We start from the raw sequence: 27,838 nt of genomic DNA, 5'->3' as shown, positions 1-27,838 counted from the left end.
GCAGGGAAGCAAAAATAGAAGTATAGATTTATTAGAGAAGTTATCTAAAATACAATATTATTTTCCTTTTTAAATTAGAACATATATTATTTCAATGAAAAGATAGTTTGCATTATTTCTATGGTAATAACAAATTTTAAAGATAACATTTAATTTAGAACATTTTTAATTAAAAAACCCAACACTACCATTAAGACGTAACTAAGGCTGTTGACAGCATGGGTAAAAATGCAAAATAGTCTCAAAAATATTTACATGTCAGTTTCTTAAAATCTAAGAAGTCTAATTCTAAATATTCATTTTGCTTAACTTTCTCAAAATACCTTTTTTCTCTAAATTATAGCTAGATTCTGTATTCCTGTGCTTCTTACAAAGCTTCAAGTTATCGTTAGTTACGTGTACTATCACACCAGTAGATGAGGTTCCTTAAAATGGCTTATTTTGCTACCACCATATCCTCTCCCAAGTGGCCAACTCACTGTTATACCAAAGTGTCAGTCGCAGTAATAGTCACCAAAATGCACACAGCCACCCACCCCCTGCCTCCCCCAACCCCACACCTTAAGAACCCTTCCCCATTCGGCCAAGAGCCTTTCACATTTCAACAGCTGGCATTTCAGATGCAGAGCAAAAGAAGGAATGGATCTGGGAGACAAGATGTTGCCTGGGCACACATGGCAAAGTTTGAGATTTGGGCTTAGCAAAAGGGGCTCCTCACAAACACAGCAATTCCTAACACTTGCAGCACTGAGGTTACTGGAAGGAGGCTCTGACTTCTCTGCTCTTCAAGGGCTGACACGGGCGCCAGTTGTCCACCATGTGGCACACGGGCTCATTCTCAGCATTGAAGCAAAGGCCACGGAGTTTGCACATCTGTGGGAAAAGGCAAAAATGTCCTCAAATGCATCATCCCATTTCAGCAGGACTATTTGAAACTACACGTCTTGGGCCTGAATCAGTGCTCCAGCCTGAAGTTTTGCCAGTACTAGTAGTCTAGAGATGGCATCAGAACCCACACATCTGCATTACATTCACACCATTTCCAGCCTCGACATAGCCTCTCCTGTCCACAAAATATCCTGGCAAGAACAACTGTGAAACCACAAAAAACAAGGACATAGACACACATTTTTTCTGAGCTCCACAAGCAAAGAGCTGTTTGTCCTTGATCCAGATATCAACTGAAGTACTTTCAGAATCCTCTGCCAATTATACAGTTTTTTCTGGTTTTTTAAGTCCACTTGAAATAATAACAATTACAATTGGCTTTATCCTTGGGTCAAAATAAAGCTGTTGAATGAATTCAAGTTATCCTGATTTTCAAATGCTGTGAGAGGCGAAAATTGCTTCACATCTATAGGAGCATACTGTATAGTTATGGTACTTGTTCCTAAAGTACAAATGGTGTTTGCACAATCTGATGTAACAAAAGCATCATCATGTCTAAATAAGAATCTCCAAAACTCACAAAAAGATTGTGCCAAAATAATAATCCACCCCAGGTTCTAGACCAGGTTTTTCCACATTCAAGGAAAGATGGCCTCAGCAGTGACCTGCTTCCACTGGACTTCACCTTCAGGACCAACTAGAACAAAGTTCAGAGCTCAACCTCTGCCAGGATCTGCTGTGTCACAACAAGTGATAGAGGGCTTGCTATACACCCTGCTATTATATCCAGCTTCTTTTCAGCTTTGGAAAACCTATCCACCTTAAACCTTGAATCAATACTCTTATATATGGTTTCTTGTTTTGATCAGTATGGGAATGAAAAAGCAAATCGCACACAGTGTGGAAATATTGATGATAACATGGAGGGATGTGTAAAGAAGAAATGAACTTGTAGTAACTTGTGGTAACTTTTGCCACTTGTAGGTGGTTGGAGTAGGTATAGTAGAAAAAAAAATACTATTTTGGTGAGTGTGCTCCTGCCTTATAATAAAACCATATTTGCAAAAAACTGTAATAAAACTATATTTGCAAAAAAAACATATTTGAAAACTTTGGATTATCAACAATAATAGGAATAGTTTGGAGTAGTGTCAATTTTAATGCTCCCTTGCAGTTTACTAATGACAATCGATCACTGCTATAGTTATTACTTCCAATAATTACTACTTCCAATAGTTAGTTCCAATTACTTAGTTCCAATAAGAACTACTTCCAATAGTTCTTCCTTATCACATCCAAAACCCCTTAGAATTAGGTGCAGGTTGTTAGCATGTCTACCAACAATAAAAGATACTTAGGGATTTGAAGGTTAAACTAAAGCCCTTCAGAGCTGGTTTGTATTTATAGGCTCTAGATTCTATTTATATCTCTCAAGCACACAGATCTGAACCCAAAAATGGAATCTTGCCTGTACGTAATTTCATTAATGGATGGCACAGAAAGCTGGGGCCAAGAGTGATTTAATCTGCACAAGCTTCTTCCTACTAGGGATACTATCCTTCTCAGGCTGGTCTACAGAGTATTTTCTTAGGCAGCAGACTTCTGGAATCTGCAAATTTTGCCTCTTCCAAACAATGGGAGCTTTGTTAGAATCATCACAAAGCTGCGTAGGATTTCCCAGTCTGTTCTGTGACAAATAGAACTTGCAAAAAGAGCTCAGTGTCCTGGAAATGCTGGAAAATCAACAGACCAACTACAGCTCTACAGTGTAAGACTGTGGATGCAGCTCCCCAGGGGCTTTGTAAACCTGGCCTTTTCAGGGCAAGCACAACCAGAGAGGTAATTGCATGTACAGCAAACCTGCTGATGCTCACAATACATGCTGGACTTACTCTGCATGCACAAATGGTCCTTTCATGCATGCCTCAATTTTCCAGATTTTTACCACATGACATCTCTAACCACATATCTGGAAAATATCTGATAATTTTTTAAACTTCCACCCATCTTCCCTGGAGTGCACAAATAGAAGACAGCCTTATATTCTACAGCAAACTATATCCACAGGCAGAAGCAGAGTCCTGTCAGAAGAGGATTACCACTTCAGATAGGTATTTTTGACACGTGATGCTAGCTCTGTACAGCTCTGCACTAACACTGCCACTTCATAGATCACCTGGTGGGCTGAACTGAGCCATCAGTGCAACTTCACTACACATCTACTGGCATTATCCATTGGAAACCTACCTGCTCAGGGCTCACAGTGATGGGCTCCTTCAGAACGTGCCAGATCACACATTCAAGCAGTGGTGGAGTTGTCAGTGAGCCAGGGTATGTCCAGTAGTCTCTGCATGCAGGAAGGAGTCCAGTGGGGTCAAAATTTGTAAAGGAAGCTTGCTTTCCCTACAATAAAGTAAGCAGATGGGCTGACGTCAGGGAGAGAACACACACACACACACACACGGATTGCAGCAGGAAAGCTCCATGTTTGAAGGAAGGCAGAAATGGAATTTGGCATCAAGTGTTGCAGGCCAACTATAGTACCTTTGGGATTAAATACTCTCAGCAACAAGCAAAATATTTCTTACAAGATTTTCAAGATATTGCTTCTCATATCAAATGCTGCATTTATGCTCCTTGGTCTTAGAGATAAGATTTAACGTTGCCTGAAAAACAATGAGATTTCAGATGCCATGTACACTGATTGCATTGGAAACACAGAACCTGTGAGACCTGTTGGAGAGTCCATTGCAGTAAGCAGCATCATACCTTTACCACAAACAGTGCCTGATGAGAAAGATGACAGCGTAGTCTCATTTTTTACCTTTCCTGTCCACATTTCTCATTGGCCTTTACCCACTATGAAGGTACCTAATTACTAAGTACTTTAAGTTTCTCATTACTCAGCACACTAAAATCACGCACACAATATTTAAGATACAGGAAGATTTTTTTTCCCTTAAATTATATATCCTGATCAAACTGTTTATCTGAACTCTCTCTAGAAATAGCCAAGAGAAGCATGGCCTCTTGGAAAAAGGAAATTTAACCCACAGGTGCACAGATGAGGGGAAATGCCTTTTCCATCTGTTACCACAGACTAGAAAGGACATCTAGGAATGTAGTTTAGACTAGGAAGATTAATCCTATCCTATAGGTTTTAAATACAATTAAAAGACAGAGAAATGTAGACAGGAAATAATCACTGCTTCTAGTACTCCATGTTCTCTACCTCAACTTCATTCCAATCTGTTTTGCTTTTAGAATTATAGGAGCAAGTTTGTTTTACTTTCATATATGCAGAAGGCTGGGAAGAAGTAAAAATTCTACTTTCCAAAGAAGGTAACATAGCACAGTTGTGATGGGTGTCCAGCAACACAGACAGCAAGTATTACCTTGGTTTGAATGGAGCTCAGAGCATCCACAACCTTCTGCATCTCAGGCTTGGCATTTCCCACCTGCAACACAAACCATATGAAAGTAAAAATCACCATGCATTCCCATGACACCTTTAGTTTTCTGTTACAGTTCTCAAGGACCCTTTTTTCCAGCTGCATTTCATTACAGAATAGGAGTATTACAGAATAAGTGACTTAAACAGGCCCTGTAAAATCATGCCAGTTGACAGTGAGCACAAACGGGTCAGCCAAGGACATTGCACACAATGAAGCTATTTTCATTTACAGTGTGTGGATTTATTTTTGGACCTAAGTTGTTCTTCTTTTATGGAAGTCACCCTCCTCATAAAATAGTCACCCTCAGTGAGGCCAGGATGGAATACTACACACTGCTGGAGCAGACACCTCCTCCAGATAGCTGCCAAGACAATTCAACTAACACAAAACAGTCTGGCATTTAACAATGACAAGAAAAGGAAAATAGGTGTTATTTAGGCTGGTCACACTGCAGATTCACACACACAGCTTGCTCAGTTATACACATCACCTTTCACTGCTGAGATTTAAGGTAGCATCACTGTCTTGATGAAGGCAAGAATGCTGCTACAGGGCTGCCACAGTGATAGATGGCAGTCATACTCCATGGCCAGTGTACAATTTGTATAGATAAAGGAAGGTAAGAATTTGGAGCACCACCTAGTTTGCTATGGATTTGCGTGGTACACCACAATGCTGCCTTATTCTCTATTTTCTGCTCTTAGGCTCTCCACACAACACAATGAATGTACTGGACAAATAATAAAAAAGAAAATGTTTAACAAACCTTCATGAAGATGCCCACCACAGCTAAACCATCAGGATGCTTCACAGCTTCAGCAAATTTACCATATTTTACATTCCAGTGAACAATATGGAGCTAGGAGCAAGAAAACAAAGAAGCACTGTGAAGATGATACGCCATCCAGAATACTTCAAAATGAAGAGGCAGGGAAGTAATTTAGTAAGAGCAAGATGGTATTTTACTGCTGAGGTTTGAAAACTTTTGTGTACAGTTAAGAATTTGTTGAATTATTTATCTACTTTAAAGTTTCATTTATTCAAAGAGACTTCTGTAATGTGTCTTATTTTGCTCCTCACTCCTAGTCCCTGGTGAGTTTTAAAGGCAAGCTGTGGCTGTATCATTCTGCTTTTCATGTGGTGAAACTCCGGTTATCTTCAGCATAAGTTTTTCCCACATACAGCCCACAGGATTTCAATGTAGTATTTTAATGTTGTATATCCTGGAGCTCTTACCACACTGACATATATTGTTAGTGTCAGATGAAGCAGAGAAGACACATTAACTACAGATTTGACTCACAATATGGAAGGTTTTTAAAAAAAAAATAAAACAAACAAACAGTCCTGCCCTTTACTGGAAAGACATGGAAAAGAATATTAAATTAATCTCCAGGTCATGTTAGCCAGGATGTTACTTTCTTTTTAATTTCCAAGTTATTTCTAATTTAAGTTCATCAGGCTGTTTTCCCACATCTGCAAGTCAAGTTGAACAAGCAGTTATGGTACTGTGAAAGACAGAAGGTAATTGAAAGTTTCTCAGATAAGATAAAAGCTACTTCCCTCATGAAAAAGCAGCAGAGCCAATGAATTTGTGGGGCAATTTCTTTTATCTGTCAATGCAAATCACAGGTATGTTCCACAAATGTGTATTTATGAATATATTTTAGAAGTCAGTCAGAAACCAGAGGCAGATTTCTAAACAGGGGATGAGGAAAGATGGGATGCAAGGCACTAAAGTCACTCAGTTTCTGTACCAGACTGCAATATGGAGTCTTAAGTGGTCTGAGGTACATCTGGAGTCTCAAGGGTATCACAAAGAGTGCCAGACGGTAAGATTGCACTTCACTGTCTGCCCTCTTCATAACTCCCCTTGATTCTTTGCTACCAAAATAGGAAAAGATCTGCCCCAAAATTATTTTACTGCTTTTATAAATATCTCCGATGTTAAAAATTGAAGCTAGGAAAAGGGGATGTATATGTACAGATGTGTTGCAATTCACTTTTTTCATAATTTCCAAGAGTCACCGAGAAAGCAGGGAAAAAAACCAGGTATTATTAATGTGGGGTTTTCTGTTTCTCTTTGACATCAAGTAGCTGAGAAAAATTACAAATCTAATGTCGTGCTCTTGCAAGGACTATATTCTAAGGCAGCATCATACCAAAATTGTCTATGGTAACCCTCTCCTATGAAGATCTGTAGTGAAAGTGCTACTGTGGTGGAATACTTAAAAAAACCCCTCATTATACAAAGAAGACGGGAGAAGATAAAGGATGTCCTACCTCTGCATCATACTTCACACCATCCACAGTGTGCTCAGATCCCTGGCCATCACAGGATCCCCAGTGAATGTGAAACTGCACCAGCCTGTAGACTCCATCCAGTGCTCCTCCTTGCACCACTGCAAAATAGAAAAGCCTTAATTAGCAAATCACATAATTTTTGTTACCAAGTCTCCCTTCAAACTAAAACAGCTATCTCAAGTCCTTTATGTGATTTACAGTTCATTGCATGCTGCCATGCTACTCCAGATCATCCTCAATGGTACATTACTGCAATACACCAACATTGATAATAAATGCATAAAAACATAAGTGACTTTACAGTGAGCATCTCATCAGCAATTTAACAGGCATGCTAGTATTACAAGTGATGAGGGAAGATGTAACTTTTCTGTCACCAAACAGATTAAAAAAACCCTTTGTAAGAGGCCTACGTAGAATCATTCTACGGAAGTACATTGAAGACCAAATTATCTTCGATGTACTAATGTAGTCTGTCCTTTCATTTTAGACACTTCATCCATTTAGGCCTTAATCCTGCAAATCCTGGGGCAGATTGGATTGAGTAAAATGTTTTAGATTCCAATTTAAACCTGAACACCTGTTAGCCATGGGTTCGCCTCCTTGCAGCAAGGTAAAGCACTAGGCACAGGACAAGACAGCACAGACATGTGAATTCAAATGTCTTGTCCTTCCCATTGTGGTAAAAATGGCAATGCCTACATAGATGGACTTTTTAGAAATGAAATAATAGAAAATGCTCTCCATTATCTGGCATTACTCATGCTATGGGACTGCTCTGAGTGAAGTTCTCAGCCACACTTTGAATTATACAAGAGCAAGCTCCCTTATTCTGCTTGTTAGTTTTACCCTTCTACTCCAACTGTGACCAATCACCATTATGATATGCAGGATCAAGCCCTACCATTGCAAAATACTGAGGGCACAGAAAATGTCTCCTCCAGTGCAACATAAAGCACAGAATAATAACAAAATAGTTCCATTAAATAGAGCTATTTATCTAAGTTATGAGAGAAAGGTTTCACACCAGTTCGTGGTTTGGTTGGAGTTTTTTTCCTTTTTTTTCTGCCAAGCATCTCAAATCCAAATTCAAAATGAAATCTTTAAGTTGTTAACATTTAAAAATTTAAAAACAATAAATAATTTCAAGTGTTAGATATTTTAAGAGACCAATTTCTCTCTATAAATATATATATACAATAAAGTGACAGAAGAGTGCTGACATAAAATATTACATGTAAGTGTGCTCTGTGTATGTGCCATAAAATGATTCTGTGGAGTAAAGATGCTTTCTTCTCAGTCTGCAGTTAGTCTAAACATGTGCATGTGTGAAAGCATACATCAGATGCTGATTGGAAAAGGTGGCTGCAGGTTTGAAAATGTCCCATTATATACAAGCATGGACAACACCAGCCATGGATATAAACAATAAGGTGAGAAAGACTTAACTAAAATTTTGCAATACATGAAAATTAAGTAAGATTTCTAAAAAATACATTTGTTTCCACCAGTGTTCCCTATGCATGCAAAATTTGGGTTCAGTGGACAAATCTAGCACTTGTCTAGAGCTCCTTTGGTAAATATATTTTGAAGTATTTTTATTTGAAAAAAATAGATGTCCCACTGCAACATACGTAATTTCCAATACTGTAGGTAACAGACCAGAACTTGCCCTACCTATTCTCAAGCTATGTGATTCAAAGAAGAATGTCTACTTAAAGTAATCAAGTAGGAACTTATCTTATTCTACTTTTACATTTCTGCATGTGCTAGTTGCCAAGAAGCAGAACTGTTTTAAGCACAGGACTAAATCTGAGTATTTTTTTCAGAACAGCAGCTGTAGAAGGACATTAGTTCCTTTTGGAAATGAAGCAACTGGTTGCTGTGTCTTTACAGAGGCAAAACCATTTAATGCACACAGTCTCGTGTTTCATTTTAAAATGATGCCATGGAGTTGCAATGTTTCAGTTCCTTTAGCTCAGGGTGTTGCTGGTTGTTGCAGGTACAAATGGACCGAGGTTCCACCGCTCCTTGACCTCAGAAAGCACTTGCACAGCACAGGTTAATCTGCCATTATTAATCAATGGAAAGCATGCTGAAAAGCAGAACCATGCAATGTTTTTGAGTTCGTTTGCAGTGTTATTTCTCCACACAAAGTTTGCTATAGTCTCAAAACCCCAAAAGATGCAGAAAAATCTCTTTGCAGTTTTTGCTTACTTTTCTCATTCTGTGGTTCTCAAATCCAGCACTAGCTTATTTTGACTCACAGCAGAGCATTCAAAGAAAGTAATAATTAGATTAGTGTGAATGAATACAAATCCAGCCCTCTTGTTCTAGCCTATGTTAAGCAGTTATTTTTAAGACTTCTCAGTCTATCCAAGAAAGTAAAACTAAACTTAAAAGGCAAAGTAGGAATGATAGAACTGCTTTTTTCTTCAGAACAAGCTTTCTAAACCATAAATAAACCCTACCAGCTTTTGCAATATAAAAGTTCACAGAGAATCAGAACATTGATACCAGCAACTTCCCTTTGTTCCATCTGACAGGAATATCAACTCGAGGTCACGTTGAACAAAAGTCCAATCTTTCCATCCCTTTCTAAAAAAGAATGGGGAAGTTCTTATCCATATTGGAGCATTTCATCATTAGCTCCCTTACTTTTGAGACCAGTATTAGTGGAAACCATCCTGAAAATACATATGTAGATGTGATCCTTTCTGTTTTATAGCACAGCTTCAGATGCAACGCTGCCTGAAGACAGCACAAGATGAGCTGAAAAAAACATTTTCTCACAGATTCCATTTACTCAAGACAGTTTACATCATAACCTGGTCATGTGTTGGGCTGTAGCCCAAGAGGTGACAGTTTGACAGCGCCCTGAAAATACATATGTAGCTGTGATCCTTTCTGTTTTATAGCACAGCTTCAGATGCAACGCTGCCTGAAGACAGCACAAGATGAGCTGAAGAAAACATTTTCTCACAGATTCCATTTACTCAAGACAGTTTACATCATAACCTGGTCATGTGTTATAGCCCAAGAGGTGACAGTTTGACAGCGTCCTTTCTTCTTTTCCACTATTAGATACTTATTAGACAAGTTTGGAGCTACTTTCCTTAGAGTAAGAAATGGTAATTTTTTTCCATTACCATTCTATCTTCTACCCTTTACTGGAAAAGTTACACTAGCAACATCCAGTAATTATGTTTCACTGTTAAATGATCTCGTAACATGGTCTAAATTGGGTGAACAGAAGTATTGGCAGCGCTAATTCAGGAAGTCAAATAAGCACACAGACTCTTCCATTTATGTGACTTATACCAACTGTGGGATACAGAAGATGAAGTTGATTTGACTCCATTACATTTTCTTAGGATGTCTGAAAACACAGAAATCAAAGGGAGTTTTGCTGCATCTGGTACAGCTGCTTACTGAGGCTACACACTTTCACTGTTCTATTTAAAGGCAAGTTGGTGAACAGTTATAGTGTAAACAGTGCAAAACAGAACAGCCTTGTAAAAAAATACTGTGGGCCACTTCATACCTTTTTTCAGAAAGTGGCAGCATCCACATCTAAATTTTTGCAGGAATACTGTGGGAATTCCTGTTATTTAGTTAACTCATATGGAATGTTCTCTTTATACAGAACAGAAGACTAATACATCTCATAAAGCCAATAAACATTGCAAAAGATTAATCAAAATGGAGGAACTACAAGACTGTTTAATGAGTTAGACTGAATTCCTTCCTGTCATACAAATTAGCGTGACAAGAAAAAATACTACGGTAAAGTTTGTTAATCTGAGAAAATGCAGAATGAGAAAATGTTCTACAAATGAGAATCACAGACTACAAAGCTCCTTCCAGTAGCTGAAATAATGTGTTCACTAGAGTACAGTAGATGTCCAAAAGCTCCAGACTTGGAGAATTAATTCTAATTGACATTCCACCAAACTAAAACCAGCAGCAGGATATTTTAGACATCTACCTTTGAGAACAGCCCTCTCACACACACACTGCTTTAGCACAAAGAAAACCATGATTTTGTATCAGCCTACAGTAGATGTGATGTGTAAATAATACTCTATGCATATGTTTATGTAAACATATACATAGTACATACTAATATTTGGTGAGCTTTTGTGCATACACAGGCATCTGTACAATGGAAAACAAGACGAAGAGACAAAGCAGATGAAGCATTACTTGAGGCAAGAAAAAAAACTACTTGAGCACCATGTACTATTAATGACATGAAAAAGGCTCTTATGAGGATGCACAGGAATTAGCCCTGCGTTCTTATGCAAGGATGGGCTTCCCATCTGACAGACTAGAGTTCAGTTAGGGTGAGCTGTCACTTCTGTGGAATGTGGAGTACAGGGAGTCAGATTTTGTGAGATGTTTCCTTCTTTATGTTATCTCTTTCAGACATTCCTCCTAGGACATTGTATCATGGCAAGCAACAAGAGCAAGACAGAACTGAAGCATCTGACCGTAGGGCTCATATTTGCAGAAGACATCTGTAATGGGTTTCACTATGGAAAAAAAAATTGTATATCATAAGGAAAAAAACCAAAACAAACCTACTTCTGACCTTGCTAGAAAATTAGCCTGATAAGGCTACAAGGATGTTCCACACAGATAGACCAGAATGAAACAGCTGCCAAAACACAGCAAGTCTGAAGACATGTGTGTCTGCAGCAGGTCAGTGGTTCCAATTCACCTCAGCTGAACTATTTCATCTAGACTGGGCAGCAGCCAGGAAGACTCTGACCTGCTTCAGGATACAAAGTTATTTAGGTTCTTAACTTTCCTCCAACTCCCTGGGACCAGTAGAGCTTATTTCTCATGTAGCCTCAAACAGAAATTCTCTGAGAATCCTAAGATGCTGTACTGAGTCTCTGACCAGCCTTCAGCCCTCACATTTCACATTACATAGGCTTACAACAACTTTAAGAACCAAGCTGGAAGCATTAAAAATTCTCTTGAAAGTATCAACTAATTTAATTTCTAATAACAATACTTAAATTATTAAGTTCAGTGGCTGTTCACTGAACTGAAAATTGTGTACTGGACAGTGTTCATACTACACTCAGATCTAATGAAGGACTAGAAAACTCAAGATGTGAGCATTGCCTCTAAGTATGCAGCAGTCCTTCATGCCTGTAAGTAAATAAACAAATTATCAGCTGAGAAGAGTGGTAATCGTGACATCTGGCACACAGCTTCATTACAGCTTAAAAATAAACTTTTCCAAGTGGCCCCAGCTGATAACAGCTGACTAGTTTCTCCTGGTTTTGCATTAAAAGCGCCTCTAGAGGAGGGATTAGCAAAAGGGAATGAAGTCAAGTTTCCATGATTGTTAAATTCACAATCCAAATCAAATTTCTACTCAGCATTGCATGTTAACATAAAAAAAAAAAAACACCAAAAAAAACAACCCACCAACAAACCAACCCCACCCCAGTGAAAATGAGGAAGGACACTTTTCCGTAAAGAAACGAAGACCTGAAACATGCAGGACTAATCTCATGCCTTCTCATCTTCCTTTCCAGTTCCTGGAAATAGTGGAACTCTTCAAGTTACTTGTTTATACAGACTTTGCAGCTTCTGGTAATCCCAATTCACAGGAAAAATGACTTAAAGATCACACACCCTTGAAACCTCTGACGTTTTAGCTAAGCCATGCACAGCATTACTTGTGACATAAGCAGGTGTCTGAATACAGTCCCCTAAATCTATAATCAAACAGTTCTCTGATTTCTGATTCCAAAGGATCAACACATTCATTCCTTAAGGAATGTGGACCTTCAATGCATGACCCTACACTGATGACATGCAATATTATTCTGGCATGGTTAATATTGTATCTTTAGATCTGGGAAACCTAAAAATAGACCAGTAGCAGTGACTTTGATTAAGAGTTGTCCCTTAAAGACAGCAGACCTACTTGTTTCTTCTTCCATTTACCAGCTGAGGTGAAAGTGTAGGAGAAGAGTAACAGTAGCACTGTTTTCAAAGAAACTCACTGCCAACTGAGCAGTGCTAATGCACCAGCTCTTCAATAACCACTGTGACAAAATAGATTCATTTATTTACAGTGAGTCATAATTCAAGACAGCTGAAGTATATGCATTAATACTTACAATTATAGAAAGAATCAGGTAATATATTGGATTAGAACTACTGAAATACTCTCAAGGGGAGCTAGCATCAAGGTGAATACAGAATTTTCATTTTCAAGGTCTTCTCATAATTTTTATGACTTATTATTTGCAAAAATGTCAGATTTACTTGGGACATCACTTCAATTTCAATACTCTAGCTCAGCAGCAAGGAGAAGAAAACAATTAAGAGACTTAGCCACGAGCATAAATTACCAGCACGTTTTGTCAAGTCTCTAGAGTTTGACACCATAGAACTGTCAGGTTCTACAGCTAAAATATGATATTTTAACATTCTTATTAAAGAATAAATTCATGGCTGATTGACTTCTTTTACAAGCTCATCAAACATTTGATCAGAAAATACAGAGTCTACTGTTGTGAACATGTCTCACTTGAATTTCAGAACACAGATAAATTCTCAAAGACTCTCTGGGAAAACTCACACAGAGAACACACTTTATGCATGTTACAAAATATTTCAGGCTCTTGAGGGTTTTTTGAGCAGTCATGTCCTGTGGTTTTATGGCTCTGAGAAGTTGCTGTTTACTTCTCTCTTTTAAAGTGAGGGAAGTGATACACAAGTCCTTAGAGAAGACTGGAATATGCAATGTTTAATATGATAAAAGAAGTACCCTTAATGAGACACCTTTGCTATAATGTTCCTGTACTATAGTAACACATCTTATTTTAAGAATTATCATCATCACGTTTTTCACTCATACATGTAGGGAGTGGTTCCATCACAAGAGTGGATGAACCTGAATTCAAAGTTTTATTCCTAGTAACACTTTTATCATAATGACTTCTTGCTGTCAAAATGAAGAAACTTTTGAAATTAGAAAATTTTAAAGATGAATGCCTACAAATACTTTATGTTTCACTACTATTAAAAGACAGTGGACATGAAAATTAAGAAAGCAATGCAAGAACTGAAGGCAAAGACTGACTAAGTAACAACCGCATGGGGAAGTTCAGAGTTCAGTTTCTACATACAAACTCAAGAAAGCATTCCAAAAGGCTCCAAGCATACAAAACAGAAATTACCTATTTATTATTACGCTATTACTACCTGCTTGTTTTTTTAAAAAATTACAATTGCAGATTTTTATTGTATTATTTATTATATTATTATATTTTATTTATTATATTTTAAATTGCATTTTGTGTATTCAGAAGCACAGGAGTGATCAGACACTAAGACCTAGAACTGCTGTTCAGTTTGCTTCAGTGTCGTTAGTTCTGAGACTGACTGTTCTTAATGAAATGGATCTACTTTGCGTGCAGTTACTCATCTTGAAGATTATTCACAAACAATAATCTTATTACTTCATTTTGCGCCTACTACTACAGATAATTCATTACCACATATGGGACAGCTCATAGAGACAAGCAATACAGCCTGTGGGAAGTATTTACAGGGTATTATTCCATTGTCTTCTGTAAAACATACCAGCACATCACATAACCTCACATAGCTTCTCCCTGTGATCGTTGTGTGATGTCTCAGCAAGAACTGGGTATGCACATTTGAGTCTCAAATTCAGAATCAAGCAGATACAAGTCAAAGACAGCTCTATTTTGTGTGAGGAAAGTAGGTTACCTAGTTAACCGCATACAAATGAAGCCATTAAGTGTGCTGCCAGGTAGATTCTATGCACTGTAAATTTCAAGAGGAAGTCTTGTAGTGAATGATCCACCCCTACCCAGCTTCACAGAAATCTGTTTAGTGTTTTTTGTTTCTAAAGAATAATAATTTTTTGCTTCACTAATAGAGATACTGAGAATATTTTTACTTGCATCTCCTATCCTCCCACTCTGAAAGCTGTGTCACTGCATATTTGTCAAAGGATCCCTGTCACAGATGTTCTGGTTCTGCAATGACTTCTCATAAAGATCATTCTTCCTGCAGATATTTCTTTATATTATTTTATGTTCCTGCCATTTTTTCCTCACAACCTGATTTTCACAGTTCTTTCCAGACTTAGGTACACACCAAGTGAACACAATAGTTTTTTATACTGTGGAGACCTGAACCCGATTCCTTTGGGCTCAGTGAGAGCAGGATGGCAGCAAGAGTAGACTTGCATGTATCTGGTAAGAAAATCTTTCTTTAGTACTCTGGATCATTTACCTTATTCTCCATGACAGGGTTAAACTGAACACGATGCAGCTCCTTTAACTTCCCAGTATTTAAAAAAAATAAACAGAGGTCAGAATACCTTTTCCTCTCCTTTTTAAAATGTACAAATATCAACATGACACTCTTTGTAAATTACAGATGGACTTATATGTATTTATACAACTGTTAACACTTATATTAACTGTGACCACTTAATATTGTCCAGCATAAAAATTATAGTTAAAATACAAAGTCAAATTCTTAGAGCACTGCTGAATGTCTGTTATACCACTGTGTTACATTAGTTACAAAAACCTTGTATTTTTAGTAGGCACAGATCATTTGGTTTCAGCACCATTCCTTAAATGACATGCCCAACAAAATACTTAGGAAAAATAGGACACTTGCTCAAGCAAGTTAAATCAGGCAGTGTATAGAGAAGGCAGTGACTTACAACAGGATTGTTTTTGTTGTCCAAATTAAAAAATAAAGGCACATTCATTGTGGCAGGGTGATGACTTCTGCAAATGCAGCCATATGAAAAACTACAATCAAAGACAACATACAGAACCCTTGTTGCAAGGACAGCTTGGATTCAGCCTGCCCATCAGAAAGGCCATTCCTTTCAGTAAGGATTACTAAGGTTTTGCAGGATTCTATGCTTAATTTCACCACAGAGCACAATGAACAGCAAGGGACTGTGGACCTGACTGCCTGTTAGCAACTTTGTAGGAATACGTCAGACACTTTGTCTAGAAAACCCAGCATCAAGAAATGCCAGGGATAATGCTTTTTTGACTTACAGAAGAACAAAGAGGTATTTTCTAATCATTCCTCTGTTTCTGTACTAACCTGGGAGCATATTGGCTTCAGAAATATGAAATAATATTTTGATAACCAAAGAAACTATTTCCACTTCAAGTTAACTGTAATCCTTTGCTATTCTAAGGCCATCTTTTTCCTACAATGTATTTTGCCTCTTCTTTTAACTATTTGATCATTAGCTTATGCTAACCTATGCCTAAAATTATTCCTGTCAAATACTATTATTTTTTTTTTTCTTTCTACAGCCAAGCCCTTATCCAGATCCTGATTTATACAAAAATAAACCGATTCACCTCACTGAAGTTTAGCTGCCTAGACAGCCTTAGTTTTCTTCTGACGGGATCTCAGTTTCCTGTTTGCTGAATCCTCACCTTACAGAAGCCAGGATATTTTGGTAGGTTTTCATCCTTAAAAAACCCTTATGGATTTAGTATAAATTTTAGTAAGTTTTAGTAGCAATTTCTGCCATTCCCCCTGCACACGAAGGTGAGGTCTCACCTGACTTGTCAGAAGAATCATCAAACTCCACGTTGAAGGAGTGCCCGTTGTTGACGATGTTTCTGGCCGTGCTGGCATCATAACTGAAGCTAAGAGGCTTCAGAGAGGAGTCGTACTTGGCGGACTTGCGGCAGATGTCAATGGGGGACTGGCGCTCTCCATTGGCGATGGGAAAGTGCTCATGCCAGTGAGCGGGTCCTGTAAGACAGCGGAAAGCAACTCAGTGGGAAAAGACAAAAAGTTCGGGGGATAAAAGCGATAACCTCCCTCTGGAAATCGGGGTGTTCGAACACCAGCATCAGCCTTGAACTGCGTACCACCTGTGCGGGCTGGCGGTACGGCAGCAGGGGCGAGCGGAGATCCCACCTGGGCACCGAGGCACCCGGCAGCCGCACAGCCCCGGCGGCTGACGCGGGGGATGTACCGGGGAGTCCTCGGGGACACCCCGTCCTGTGGAGCAGCGCCCGCGCTCCCTTCCCGAAGTAAAGGAATGTCAGCAGGGAAGAGGGAGATGCTCCGGCACAGCGTGCGGAGCGCCGGAGAGGCTGCCCGGGCGCAGGTGCATTTCAAGGTTACGAGAAGAAAGCGCCACCGAGCTCACTGCCGCTCCAGGCAAGGGCTCCGCGGGGCAGCAGCGGGCACGTCCCGGGCGCGGCTCCCGGGGAGCTGCCGGCAGGTGTCCTGCCCCGCCGGGCACTCACCGTCGTGGCTGCCGTATCCCCAGTGGTGGGACATGGTGCGCGGCCCTGCTCTGCCCGTGGAGGCTCGCACAGCGCGGTGGCCCCAGCGCGCTCTCAGGAGCTTTTATAGGCTCCCGCCAACTCCATGCCCTTCTCTGCGGCCAGCGGAGGGGTGGGGAGTGCGGGCGAGGGCGGAGGGAGACTCCGCTGGGGGCGGAGAGAGCGGTCCCTTATAATCCGCCATCGGCCGCGGAGCTGTGCCCGGCCCGGCGCAGAGCGCCCCCAGCAGACAGACAGACAGACAGGCGGACAGGCGGGCGGTGCGAGGCGTTCGGAGCGGCCGCAGGCAGGGCGGGGGTGCCGGGGCTGCCGGGCCCCTCCGCTCCCGCCCTCCTCCCGCGCATCGCGCACCTGCGGGCGCTGCGCGGCGCCGTGACCTTGGGAGGCGCCGGCGGCCGGGCCGAGCAGCGCGCCCGGAGCCATGCGGGGCGGGCGGCGGATGCGGCAGCGCGGTGTGGGAGAAGGAGCGGGTGTGCGTCCGTGTGTCCCTCGGTCCGTGTGTGCGTCTGTGTCTGTGTGTACGTGCGGGTGCGCGGCGCCGCAGGGCGGTCGGGTGCTGCTCCCTGCCGGGAGCGGAGGGAAAAGAGGGAAGAGGGCAGCCGGGCAGGGCAGTTCGGCAGCCAGGGTTTGTCATAGGTGCCGCGTTTTGGAGGCGGAGATCGGCGGAGTTGCGGAGGGGTGCCGTGGTGGGGCTTCAGAAGAACGGGGACGTCACCGCTTATTGCTCCGTAGTGCGTTTTTCCTGATGGCCTCCGGAGAAGCTGCAGGTCGAGCTGCGTTTACGTGTAATTCTTATCATTGAGGCATTGCACACTTAACTGTGAGTGCAGCTCAGCCACCATTCTCGAGGCTGGATTAGCGAGAACGAAACTGTGCAATACATATTTTAGATGTTTTCCCATTGCGCAACGCTCCGGTGTTCTGTGGCAGGACAGGAGGGATCGGACCTTGGCAGTCCCTCCAGCGGCGGCTCCGTTCCGTGTCGTGCCGCTTCCCTCGGCCCGGCGCTGCGGCGGGGAGGGCTGGCCCCGAGGGGCAGCTCCTGCTCGAGTGCGCTTGCAGATGGTCCTGTTCGAAGGCTGTGTCTCTCTTTTTCTGCTCTGAGCAGTTTTCGGTATGGAAATGACATTGTAACTTCACCCCATTTTCTTATTAAGATGGTTTATTCAAATCTGGTTTTAATATTGTTCTGTTGTGGTTTAACCACAGGGGTCTAGGTTCTGTTTTCAGTGAAGTCATTGTAAATCTAGAATAACAACACCAGAATGACTTCATCATTTACATTCAGCATTGTAAAATCTGTGTCTTTTGTTTGTATTTGTAAGAGGAGGGAGAAAATCTATTTGTGTAATGAGTACTATTGGTAACAGCAAACATAACCAGCTGGAAATTGCTTACAAAAATTACAGGCATTTCTCAGACTCTTTCAAGTATAAGCAGAAAATATTTAAAGCTTATTAGTGATTAACACAGTGTGTGTCCTCACATTCGCATGCTTCAATATGGTTTAGCGACCACAAAATGGAAATGTGATCACAAAACTGTATACACAGAAGTTATTTAGAAATGACTGGCGTGTGATGTAGAACAACAAATGGAAATGCATGTTAGATGTTTATTAGTCATTCCTTGTTCGATCATTATAGATACTTTGCATCAATCACTTTCAAGTCTGCCAGTCGTGCTATCAACAGTCAGTAAATGCAGAGATACATGAATCCATATAGATAAGAACCCTTGAAGAACAAAGCAAAAAACATCCCTTTATGTTGTAAGAAGGAATAAGATTTTGGTACCTTTCAGAAGTTTTCCTTCCATTCAATATTTACTGTTGAAAAAATCTATTCAGCCTGATTCTTCTGTACTCTCACAAGTCAAGTTTCCACTGACGTCAACAGGAGCACCATATAAAGGACAAGTACAGGATTAAACACGACACAATGTTTGGCATGGTAGGCTTCCTAAAAGATCTCAGGGCTCTTACCAGGGAAATTAAGTCACCAGCATCACCAAGGGACTGGGATTTTTAATTACTTGAATCTTCATTTTCTTATCAGTGGATAAAAGTGGTGCATGCTAAGCACACAGACATAACATCCACAAATAGAAAGTCCAGTGCTCTTAAAATTAAATACCTATTTTCCTTGATCATTCAGCAGTACTTGAAAGCTTGAGCCCATGCCAAGGAACTAATGAGAGCCTGGCACTGACTTGGGCTTGTTGATTCCAGCCTCTTTCTTTTCTGTCTCCCACCTGCATCAGACTCATAATTTGTGACTGTGGCTTTTTGGCAGAATGCAGTGCCTCAGGCAAAGCCAAAAGCTAGCCCCGAGAGGAAGGTGGATACTAGAAATGGTGCAATCAATAACACTGCACATGAGTGAAGCTGCAAGGCATGTTAGCAACAGCAAAAGAACACAATACACATCAGCTCAGTGCCTGCAGCAGTTCAGGCTTCTCACAGAAATCCAAACCGTGCTCCATGGGGCTGCTCCTTCCTGCCACAGTTGTGATGAAGACGTTGGAATGACGCACACCAGTGAGGCCTGCTTGCATGTACAGAATGTGTAGGAGCAGCTCTTAAAGCACATGTTCACAAATCCTGTGGCAACAGAAGCATTATAAATACATTTCAAGCAATATAAATACAGGAAACAGATTAGATAATTACTATAGCCATTTGATTACTCATGACTGACATTAACATTTTGGGTAGAAAAGGTGCCAGTGCAATCTTGTCTCCCTTTTCTGTCAATACTGGTACCACATACTGTGAAGGTTTTTAGAAACTAATAAAACCAGATGCTATTCATCTCTCCTCAATTTCTTAGAGTCAGATCACATCCAAATATGGTAAACAAACTGCTGTTTCTAGATTTGATGGTACTTCTGAATGATATTGAATACAAACAGAAGCAACATCAATAGCTTCAGTAAGTGCAAACTCTTCACTCATTCAGATACCTCCATGCTGTTTATGGTACTCATTCATGGGCAAAGGACGGTACGAAACCTGTGCATCACTTAGGCCTCACTTGAATTCTGTTTTGAAGTTTTACATATCACAGAACAGTTGTTGACTCTGCGCACAGGAAGAGCACATCCTGTTTGTGTACGCTTTATGAAATTTCCTGAAATATATTTTTATTGTGATTATTACTTGTGAAGCACAGAAAATGTCAGTACAGATGGAAAATGGCACAGATGCTTCATATCAAAGTCTTTTTTTTCTTACTAAATTACCAACTTCTAGTACTCTGGCTGCAGGAGTGATGACATGCCACACAGGCTATAACCCGCTGGACATTTTCAGCAGAAGTGCATTCAATGATTATGTTGTGATTATGTTACCTTTTAATTTTCATGGTAGATTTTCAACTCTGAAAATCTATTTGCAGTCTTTTTTAACATTAACTGTCATGTTACTGCTCAGTGCTGAGCAAGATGCAGAAGAAACTTGCAGTGTTCTGATTCATTCTAGCAATTCTGTGAAACTTAAATGCAGTTATGAAAATAAAAGTAATTTTTGGTCCTCGGTCAGGTTGGAGTCCTTTCTTGTATTACAAAAATGATAGTTTACTACTAATTTCTAATGGGAGACTAATGCAGCTTCATGACAAGTCAGTGCAGTGGGAAAAGCCTGACTGCCTCTCTTGCTGAGTTTAACTATTGCCAATAGAAGCCACTTCAATGCATTTTGAAATATACATATACATTTTGAAATATACCACATTTAACTAATCTCTGCTGTAAAAAAATGAACAAGCTTGACTACATGAATAAACTTTAGTTTCCAGACAAAAGCTATTTGTCACAATTCAATGAAATTACATCCACTTGATAAAGCCCTGTGCAGTGTAAAATTAATGTCAATAAGGACATTTTAGTTAAGTCCTGCATCCTGCATCTTCTCATACCAGGATAATGTATTGGTTCACCAGCTGCCATGATGTTTTGAACTGTCTCACAACCTGGCCTTTAGGAGCCTGGTCTTTACAGTTTCAGCTGCTATTCCCTTGTTCATGTGATAGTTTGCCTTCCTCCTTACACGAATGTGTCTGCTGTTATCATCCTGAATTCTCACTATGTATCTTTCTGCAAATACACTCCATAATGTTTTGAAAACCTCTGCCTCCTGCAACTGGCATTGTGCCATGTGGTAAACTTACATCAACTCCCACTGGAAGTCTATTACCAGGATGCACATGAGAGTATTGCAAGGCAACCGCGGCAGCAGCAGCTCACCAGTCTGACACAGTACAACACTGCATGTGCAAAGGATTTAAAACTGGCTTATAAATTAATCAAAGCCATCAGCTTCCAGCTGGCCACAAGGAAGTCACTCACTATTCCTCTGCCAAGAGGTGCCAGCACCATTTGGATTGAGAAGCTAATGTTAATTCTAGAGTTCCTGCCCACCAAGGTCAGCAAGTTATAGATCCTTCTTTTTAAAAGTTACTAGCAGCAAAAAGTTTCTTGCTCTGATACCCTCAGTAACTTCTGGAAGAAAAATGTTACATTTAGATAGAACATAAAACATTTTTATTGTACTGATACAGTGACTTATGAAAATGACAGTCTTTCCTCTGCTGTAGTGAAAAATATTTGATGTAGCACATACTCACCAAATATTTGGACTCACCAAATATTGCAGCTTTAGAAACACTAAAATTAGTGCAGCATGAGTGAGAAGGGAATTCCCAAAAGACAGAACAGAAAGTTCCAAAATCGACTTCTGTATCTTTCAAAAAACAAAAGAAAAGGTAGGAAATCAGTTTATGAAACTGAACTAAAGAAGAGAGAAATGGAAAAAAAAAAAAGAGGAGTACTTAATTACACATGCTGAGAGATATCTACGGAAAAAGGATTGAACCTTACCTCTAAGTACAGCTGAAAGAAGTAACAGAAAATAGATTGGTGAGAAAATTTAGTATTTACTTGGGTGTCAACTATTACCATACAAATGTTCATATACATAAGTAATTGTATGTATGTAATTCTGGTGGATTCTCTGATGAGCTTATTACTACCATATACTACAAAATGTAGATCAATTAAATCACCTGAACTTAAAAAACCCAACAAAATCAAACAGCCATATCGCTTTCACCTTCATTGCAGGTAAAAATGTAAAGTTTAGGAAGAAATGAGATTTGAACTTCTGTGACAACTTCTTAATTTCAAATTAAACAAAACAAACAAAAACACACAGCACACTCTGAGATAGTACTCTGTTTTTATTACTAGAGACCATGCCATGCTCAGCTGTTGTTTACTAAATGTGCAAATTGAAGGCACTGAAAATACTATTCAACCAGATACCCATGTAATGGGCATTCTGAGATTTACTTTTCATGAGATCCTACACAAAGCTCTTACTTTAAACACAGGAATGCTGCTTCCTAGGGTATGAGGGAATGGTGACAACTCCTCTTTTACTCTTTGAAAGAAGTTTCTACTCCAGCTACAGAAAATGTAATGAAAATTCTCATGGGTTGGGAAAGGGACTATGAGCTGTGTATAGAGCAGTGACCAAGGAGGACTTCCATGGGAGCTCTCAGTTGCCTCCAGGATGGGAGGTAGATGGTGGCTGAACACCAATGACTGCACTGTGCAGAGCTTCCAAGTGTCGTGTCACAAGGGAATAAATACTGGTTGTTTGTTTTCAGATTCTCTTGCTAGTTTCACAACCAAACAAGCAGGAAATAGCAGTACCCTCTTAGTAACAAAAGACCTTCACCTTGCTTTGCCCAAAAGCTCTTCACATGAATCTATGCCTTTTACCATCAATGGGTGTAAAGAAGAAGGATGGATACAAACCCCAACCTTTGATCCAAAGCCGGCACCTGAGGCCTCTGGTTCTAATGAAATACTGCAAATTGAACTGGACAATCCTAGCAGCTGTGTCAATCTGTCACTGAATTGGAGGTAGTTTAAAAGCAGCAATGAAACCTGCCAAGGTTTGCAAATACTTAATAGATCAATGAAATAGTCACATAATGCATATCTCTTTTTCGATTCCCGAGAAAATATTTGAGTTTTATTTTGTCAAAATATCTGTTGGGTTTTTTTATGCTTCTGTCCAGGAAATATTTACAGTAAGATACTGAGAAATCTCTTTTGCTATACTTTTCTACATCAAGCTGCCACTAAATGAAAAGTTCTGCATTCCCTATGAAATTCTGTGATAGGCTGAGGTGTTGGGCAAAGGACATTCAGATTTTCTGAGGTTAAGAATAACTCTGAATTGTAACAAACTTGTGTCTCAGAATTAATGTTTCTTTCTCTATGCTATTAACTGCTCACTCATTCTTTTCTACCTGGGTAAAAAATTAACATTATTGTTCTACTGTCAGCATTAGATACCTTACTCAGTGATAAGGAAACAACCTCGTGACTTCAGAAAGAATGCTTTGGAACTTTTCCTATTATATGCATATACTGATTTTTAGACTTTAAAGGCTACAGAAACCAACAGGAAGTGCACACACTATCGAAGGCTGGTTTTGTTTACATTTCTTTTCATCCACTTTATCTTCCTTTCTCCTATTCCAGAAATGTATTAGACATGAACACACATATATGAAGACATAATTTTTCAGATTTTTGCATTATTCCAATGCTAGGCATTTTTAAACTTTGTTTTAGGGAGGAGAGAGCTGTACTGCATTCAGCAGTGATGAAGAGTAACTTCACTCATGAAAAATGAAAATAAACTCACCTGCTTTATTTTTAGTGTTTTGGGGGGTTTTGGGGTTTTTTTGCTTTTTGGTTGGTTGGGGTTTTTTTGGGTTTTTTTGTTTTTTGTAAGATGCTTAAGTATCTGGAAATGGAAAATTTGGTATTTGAAAATCTAGCAGTAAAATATTGTTGATTTAGAAATAATTTCTATTCACAGAAATTGAAAGAGGAAAGCTCATTACGGGTACTATGTATGGTTAAGGCTTTGTATTTACTCAGCCAAGGTTTAAGCCCAAATTGGTGGGTTTAAACAGCTTAGTACAACAGCTGTTATCCATCTCACAAAGTTCAAATCAGTTCAACCTTTTCACTGGCATATGCAATCAAAGCAAAGAGTAAAGCCAGTCTTCTAGGACTAGCTAAACTGTTTTCAGCACAGAGTGAAAAAATAAAGAAAAGGTTCTTTCATGTCAGTTTTCTGAATGTTGTCCCATGGAGTTGCTGATAGCTTCTTCACCCCTTGACACAGGGTACTGGGGTAACTATTTCAGATATGTTATCTTGCAAACAGTTTAAACTGGGGATAATACTTCATCTCCTACTCATGTCAGAGCTTGACCCCAGAATGTCCTCTGCAGATTAAAGCCTGAGGTGGTATGAAAAGGAAAAGCAGTACAGAGCTGGCTGAACCAGTTTTTAGTCAGAAAGTCTTTGAAAACTTCAGCCTGTGTCAGTGGATAACATCACTGGTTATCCCAGCCATGTTTAAGGCTTTGTGTTGGAATGGATATTGACTGCTGTCCACTCTATTCCCTTCTGTGAAAATCTACATGCTTCTCCATCTTAGAGTGGATTTCATGGAACATCTTTTCTGCTTGCTTAGGATGCAACAACCTTGAAAACCACCAGGCTAACTGAAAATATTACTGTCACCCTACAACACTCCCTACAAATTATTAAAACACATCAATGACAGAACTTAGCTTTGCCATAGATTTTCTTTGGAAAAGATAGCTTTAGGTAAAGTGAAATTGGCTTGCTGCTGCTATTAGAGGAAAATGGTAATTATCTTCAGAAACAAGCAGTGAGGTGACAGTATTTTCAAAACCATAGGACAATCTAGGAAAAATAACAATTAATTACTTTTTATGGTTTTAGCATTTTAAGATTCTTACTTTGGGTATGTGGGTTAGCACCAATTAAAAATAAAGATTAGTGTTAGAAGCTCATCAGAGTTAGACACTTTACAAAGTCATAGATTGTAAAATCCTTCTACAGAGTTCCTTTTGTTTTTCTTATCTGTCCAAGCTGTAAATTTTTCTTTTTCACAATAAGTAGAAAATGGAGGAAAATTAAGAATCCAAATTCATGTCCACTTTACAGCTAGAGGAAGACCCTATTTGCAGATGGAATGCAGGACTTGGTCTTCAACATGAATGACTAGAAAGTATATGGTTTAATTTGGATTGCTCTAAACTAATCAAAATTTAAAATTGCAATGTTACCTGAATACTTCTAATTTATCATATTCTGATGTATTACATAGCTCACAAAACTGACTATTCAATGCAGAAAGCAAAGTTCAGTAATGCAACTACTATTTTCATATTTCTTCATTTTTGTGGTGTTTCTCACATACAACTCTGAAAACTTCTATCAGTAAGCATTACCATTAGTCAGCCTTCTTAAGGATTCTGATTGGATTAGTATTTTCCCAGGACTGATACACTACACAAAACTGGTTTGATTATGCAGTCCATTTTTAAAAGCCTTTCAAAATGTACAAATAACTGTACATTGTGTACCAAATTGTCTGCTATTACAGGTAACAAGTGCAAATAATGATGAGCAGCTACTACCTCTTTTATTTCACAGCAGTACAGAAATTATGTTGGCCTTTCTATATTGGACTGGCAGTAGGATATAATCCCTTTCCCACCACTTATTTTGAGCTGAATATTCTTCAAAGAGTGAAACTCAAACTGAATTTAGACATAGAAATTAATTATATCTCATTGCCAAAATTTAAAGGAGAAAGGGATGCTTACAAAAGCTGATTTTACCAGGAACATGATTTTGGTAGTCATGATTTTGTCTGTCAGCAATTGCCTAGGAAACAGGCTTAACTGACCAGTTTATGTATGTGGGTTTGTCAGAATGCACAGCTGACATTTTTTGGATAAGTTTAGTTTTAACATGCAAATTGTGGGTTACAAAAATGTTGAAAACGTGTAAATAATAAGTTCACAGAAGTGGAGACACTTAGCACAGTGATGTATTGACCCAGAAGAAGATCCATGTTGGTGCTGTATGAGCTGTTATAGCTCTTTCAGCGTCAGTGATGTGTTGCAATTGCAGTGCTGGGGACAAATCCTGTAGAAAGGGATGCAGGCAGAAGGGTGATAATGTGAGGATAAAGCTGTGTACAGCCAGCCTAGAATACAGAGTGCTGGGGAAAATAAAATTAATTAAAAGGCAACAGTGCTTTTCTGTGCCTGTACAAATAACTTGCAATTGGGAATTAAGATTACTAGGTAAACTTCTAAAAGTTGCGTGTTTTCCTGAAAGACAGCACATGCTGTGTCTGCTGAATTCTTTTTTCTTTTGCTGTGGTCAAAACCAAGCATTACTGCAGTCAGTTACAGCTACCATCGGAAATTTCTATGCACAGAAGAGAAAATTATGAAACCTCCTTCTAGAATGTAAAGTAACACTGAAGGGCAACGGGCATAAGCTGCTGTGCTGAATAAAAATAGCTAGTGAGGTTGACTGTGAAAAGTCATAGAGACTGTGCTTTATTTGAAGAAATAGCTCAGATGGGGCTTGTCATTTGACACAGGGATGGTTTGACAGTATGAATTGGAAGCATTCAAACTGATTTCCCAGCAGTAATAAGGCCAGTCAGCTTCTGTTTGAAAAGGAAACAAGCACTTCTCAGACTTGTTATCTTGGTCAGACATATCTGCTGACAAACTGGATTAAAGGCCGTTTGTCACTGAATCCAGATCAAGTTGTATGACATTGAAGATTTCTGTGTTAGAGCATCAGTGTTAACAGTATTCATACACTGCCAGTTTTTTAGGAAATCAAAAAGCAGTTTTCAGGCAAACAATAGAAAAATTTTTATAGCATTTATCACCATAGAAAGGAAAAGGAAGAAGTAAAACTTAAGACATTTACATTGCTTTAATGAGTTTATTAAAACCTCTGATGCAATCAGAAACCCAGACTTTGAAGATTCCTGGAAAGTCTCTCCTGTCCTAGAGCAGTTCTTAATTCTGAAGTATCTCCATGATGAGATGCAAGGTAAAGATCAATCAAGCCTTTTCAAGCACTCTGTTTTTATAAGGAACATTAAAACAGGATGCATCTTGAAGCACATCCTGCTTGTCTTGCTTAGACCATGAGGCATGATGATCTGTAACCTCCAAAATACATCCTCAGACTCAATTTAGATTGCAGAAGCTGGGGCTTTTTCATACACCTTTGTAGAGGGATTAATAGGAACTGTTTATGCTAATGATTTACTTACTGAACACCTCTGAACAAATTGCTAAGGTTGTTTATCAGAAAGCTCTGGAAAAAAAGTGTATCTTTCATTTTGTATCCATCAATAGAACAAAGTTTTAAGTCAATAATCTGCTTAATTTAGAAGTGCATTGTCATTAGAGACACACAGGTGATCTAGAAAAGGAAAGAACCATCATTTCTGATGAATTTTCACAGTGACTATATGGTCAACACAGGATCAAGCTCTCTGCTAGAGTAAAGTTGTACCAAGCTCTTGTACCCACCTCTCTGCCAGACTACTACAAAACCTGGCTATTTAACAGAAGATGACTTCTCACAACAAACATGGGCTAATTTATAAGGTGATATAACAGGCTGATCTGTGAAGAAGCCTTGCAGCACACTGACTGCATTATTATCGAGACGTTATTGATAATAGTTCCACCATGATGGGCAGAACTCACAACACAATTTGAGGTGTAAAGGACTAGAGAGGGAAACAACATGAAGGAAGGCCTGTAACTGATAAGAGCGAGAGCCAGGAACTGGTGAGCACAACCCAAAGCTTCATTTGACTGGTCATGAGACAAGTACCAGAACTGCTGAGAAGCTGAGGAAAGGAAGAACTCTGGGGACAGTTCACACATGGCA

At 39.5% G+C, this 27,838-nt stretch overlaps 1 protein-coding gene across 2 annotated transcripts; it reads right to left on the bottom strand.

Annotated features, from left to right (window-relative positions):
• Positions 1 to 15: 15 nt before the first annotated feature.
• Positions 16 to 17,202, bottom strand: LOC120495786 (carbonic anhydrase 2). 2 transcript variants are annotated; one of them, XM_039695643.1, is made up of 7 exons: positions 16,958 to 17,202; positions 16,257 to 16,454; positions 6,627 to 6,745; positions 5,110 to 5,202; positions 4,284 to 4,346; positions 3,136 to 3,291; positions 16 to 873 (listed from the first exon to the last, which is right to left on the bottom strand). In XM_039695643.1, the coding sequence occupies exons 1-7, from the start codon at positions 16,989 to 16,991 to the stop codon at positions 754 to 756; spliced, it is 783 nt and encodes a 260-aa protein (XP_039551577.1). In that variant the 5' UTR covers positions 16,992 to 17,202; the 3' UTR covers positions 16 to 753. The 2 variants fall into 2 exon arrangements, with proteins under 2 accessions (XP_039551577.1, XP_039551578.1); XM_039695644.1 differs by lacking the exons at positions 16,257 to 16,454; positions 16,958 to 17,202 and adding an exon at positions 8,865 to 8,883.
• Positions 17,203 to 27,838: the final 10,636 nt, after the last annotated feature.

This window comes from Passer montanus, unplaced genomic scaffold, assembly GCF_014805655.1.
Source record: "Passer montanus isolate IOZ18808 unplaced genomic scaffold, ASM1480565v1 scaffold90, whole genome shotgun sequence".
Taxonomy (NCBI): domain Eukaryota; kingdom Metazoa; phylum Chordata; class Aves; order Passeriformes; family Passeridae; genus Passer; species Passer montanus.
Note: the sequence above shows the minus strand (reverse complement) of the source record. Positions and strands in the feature narration are given on the sequence as shown.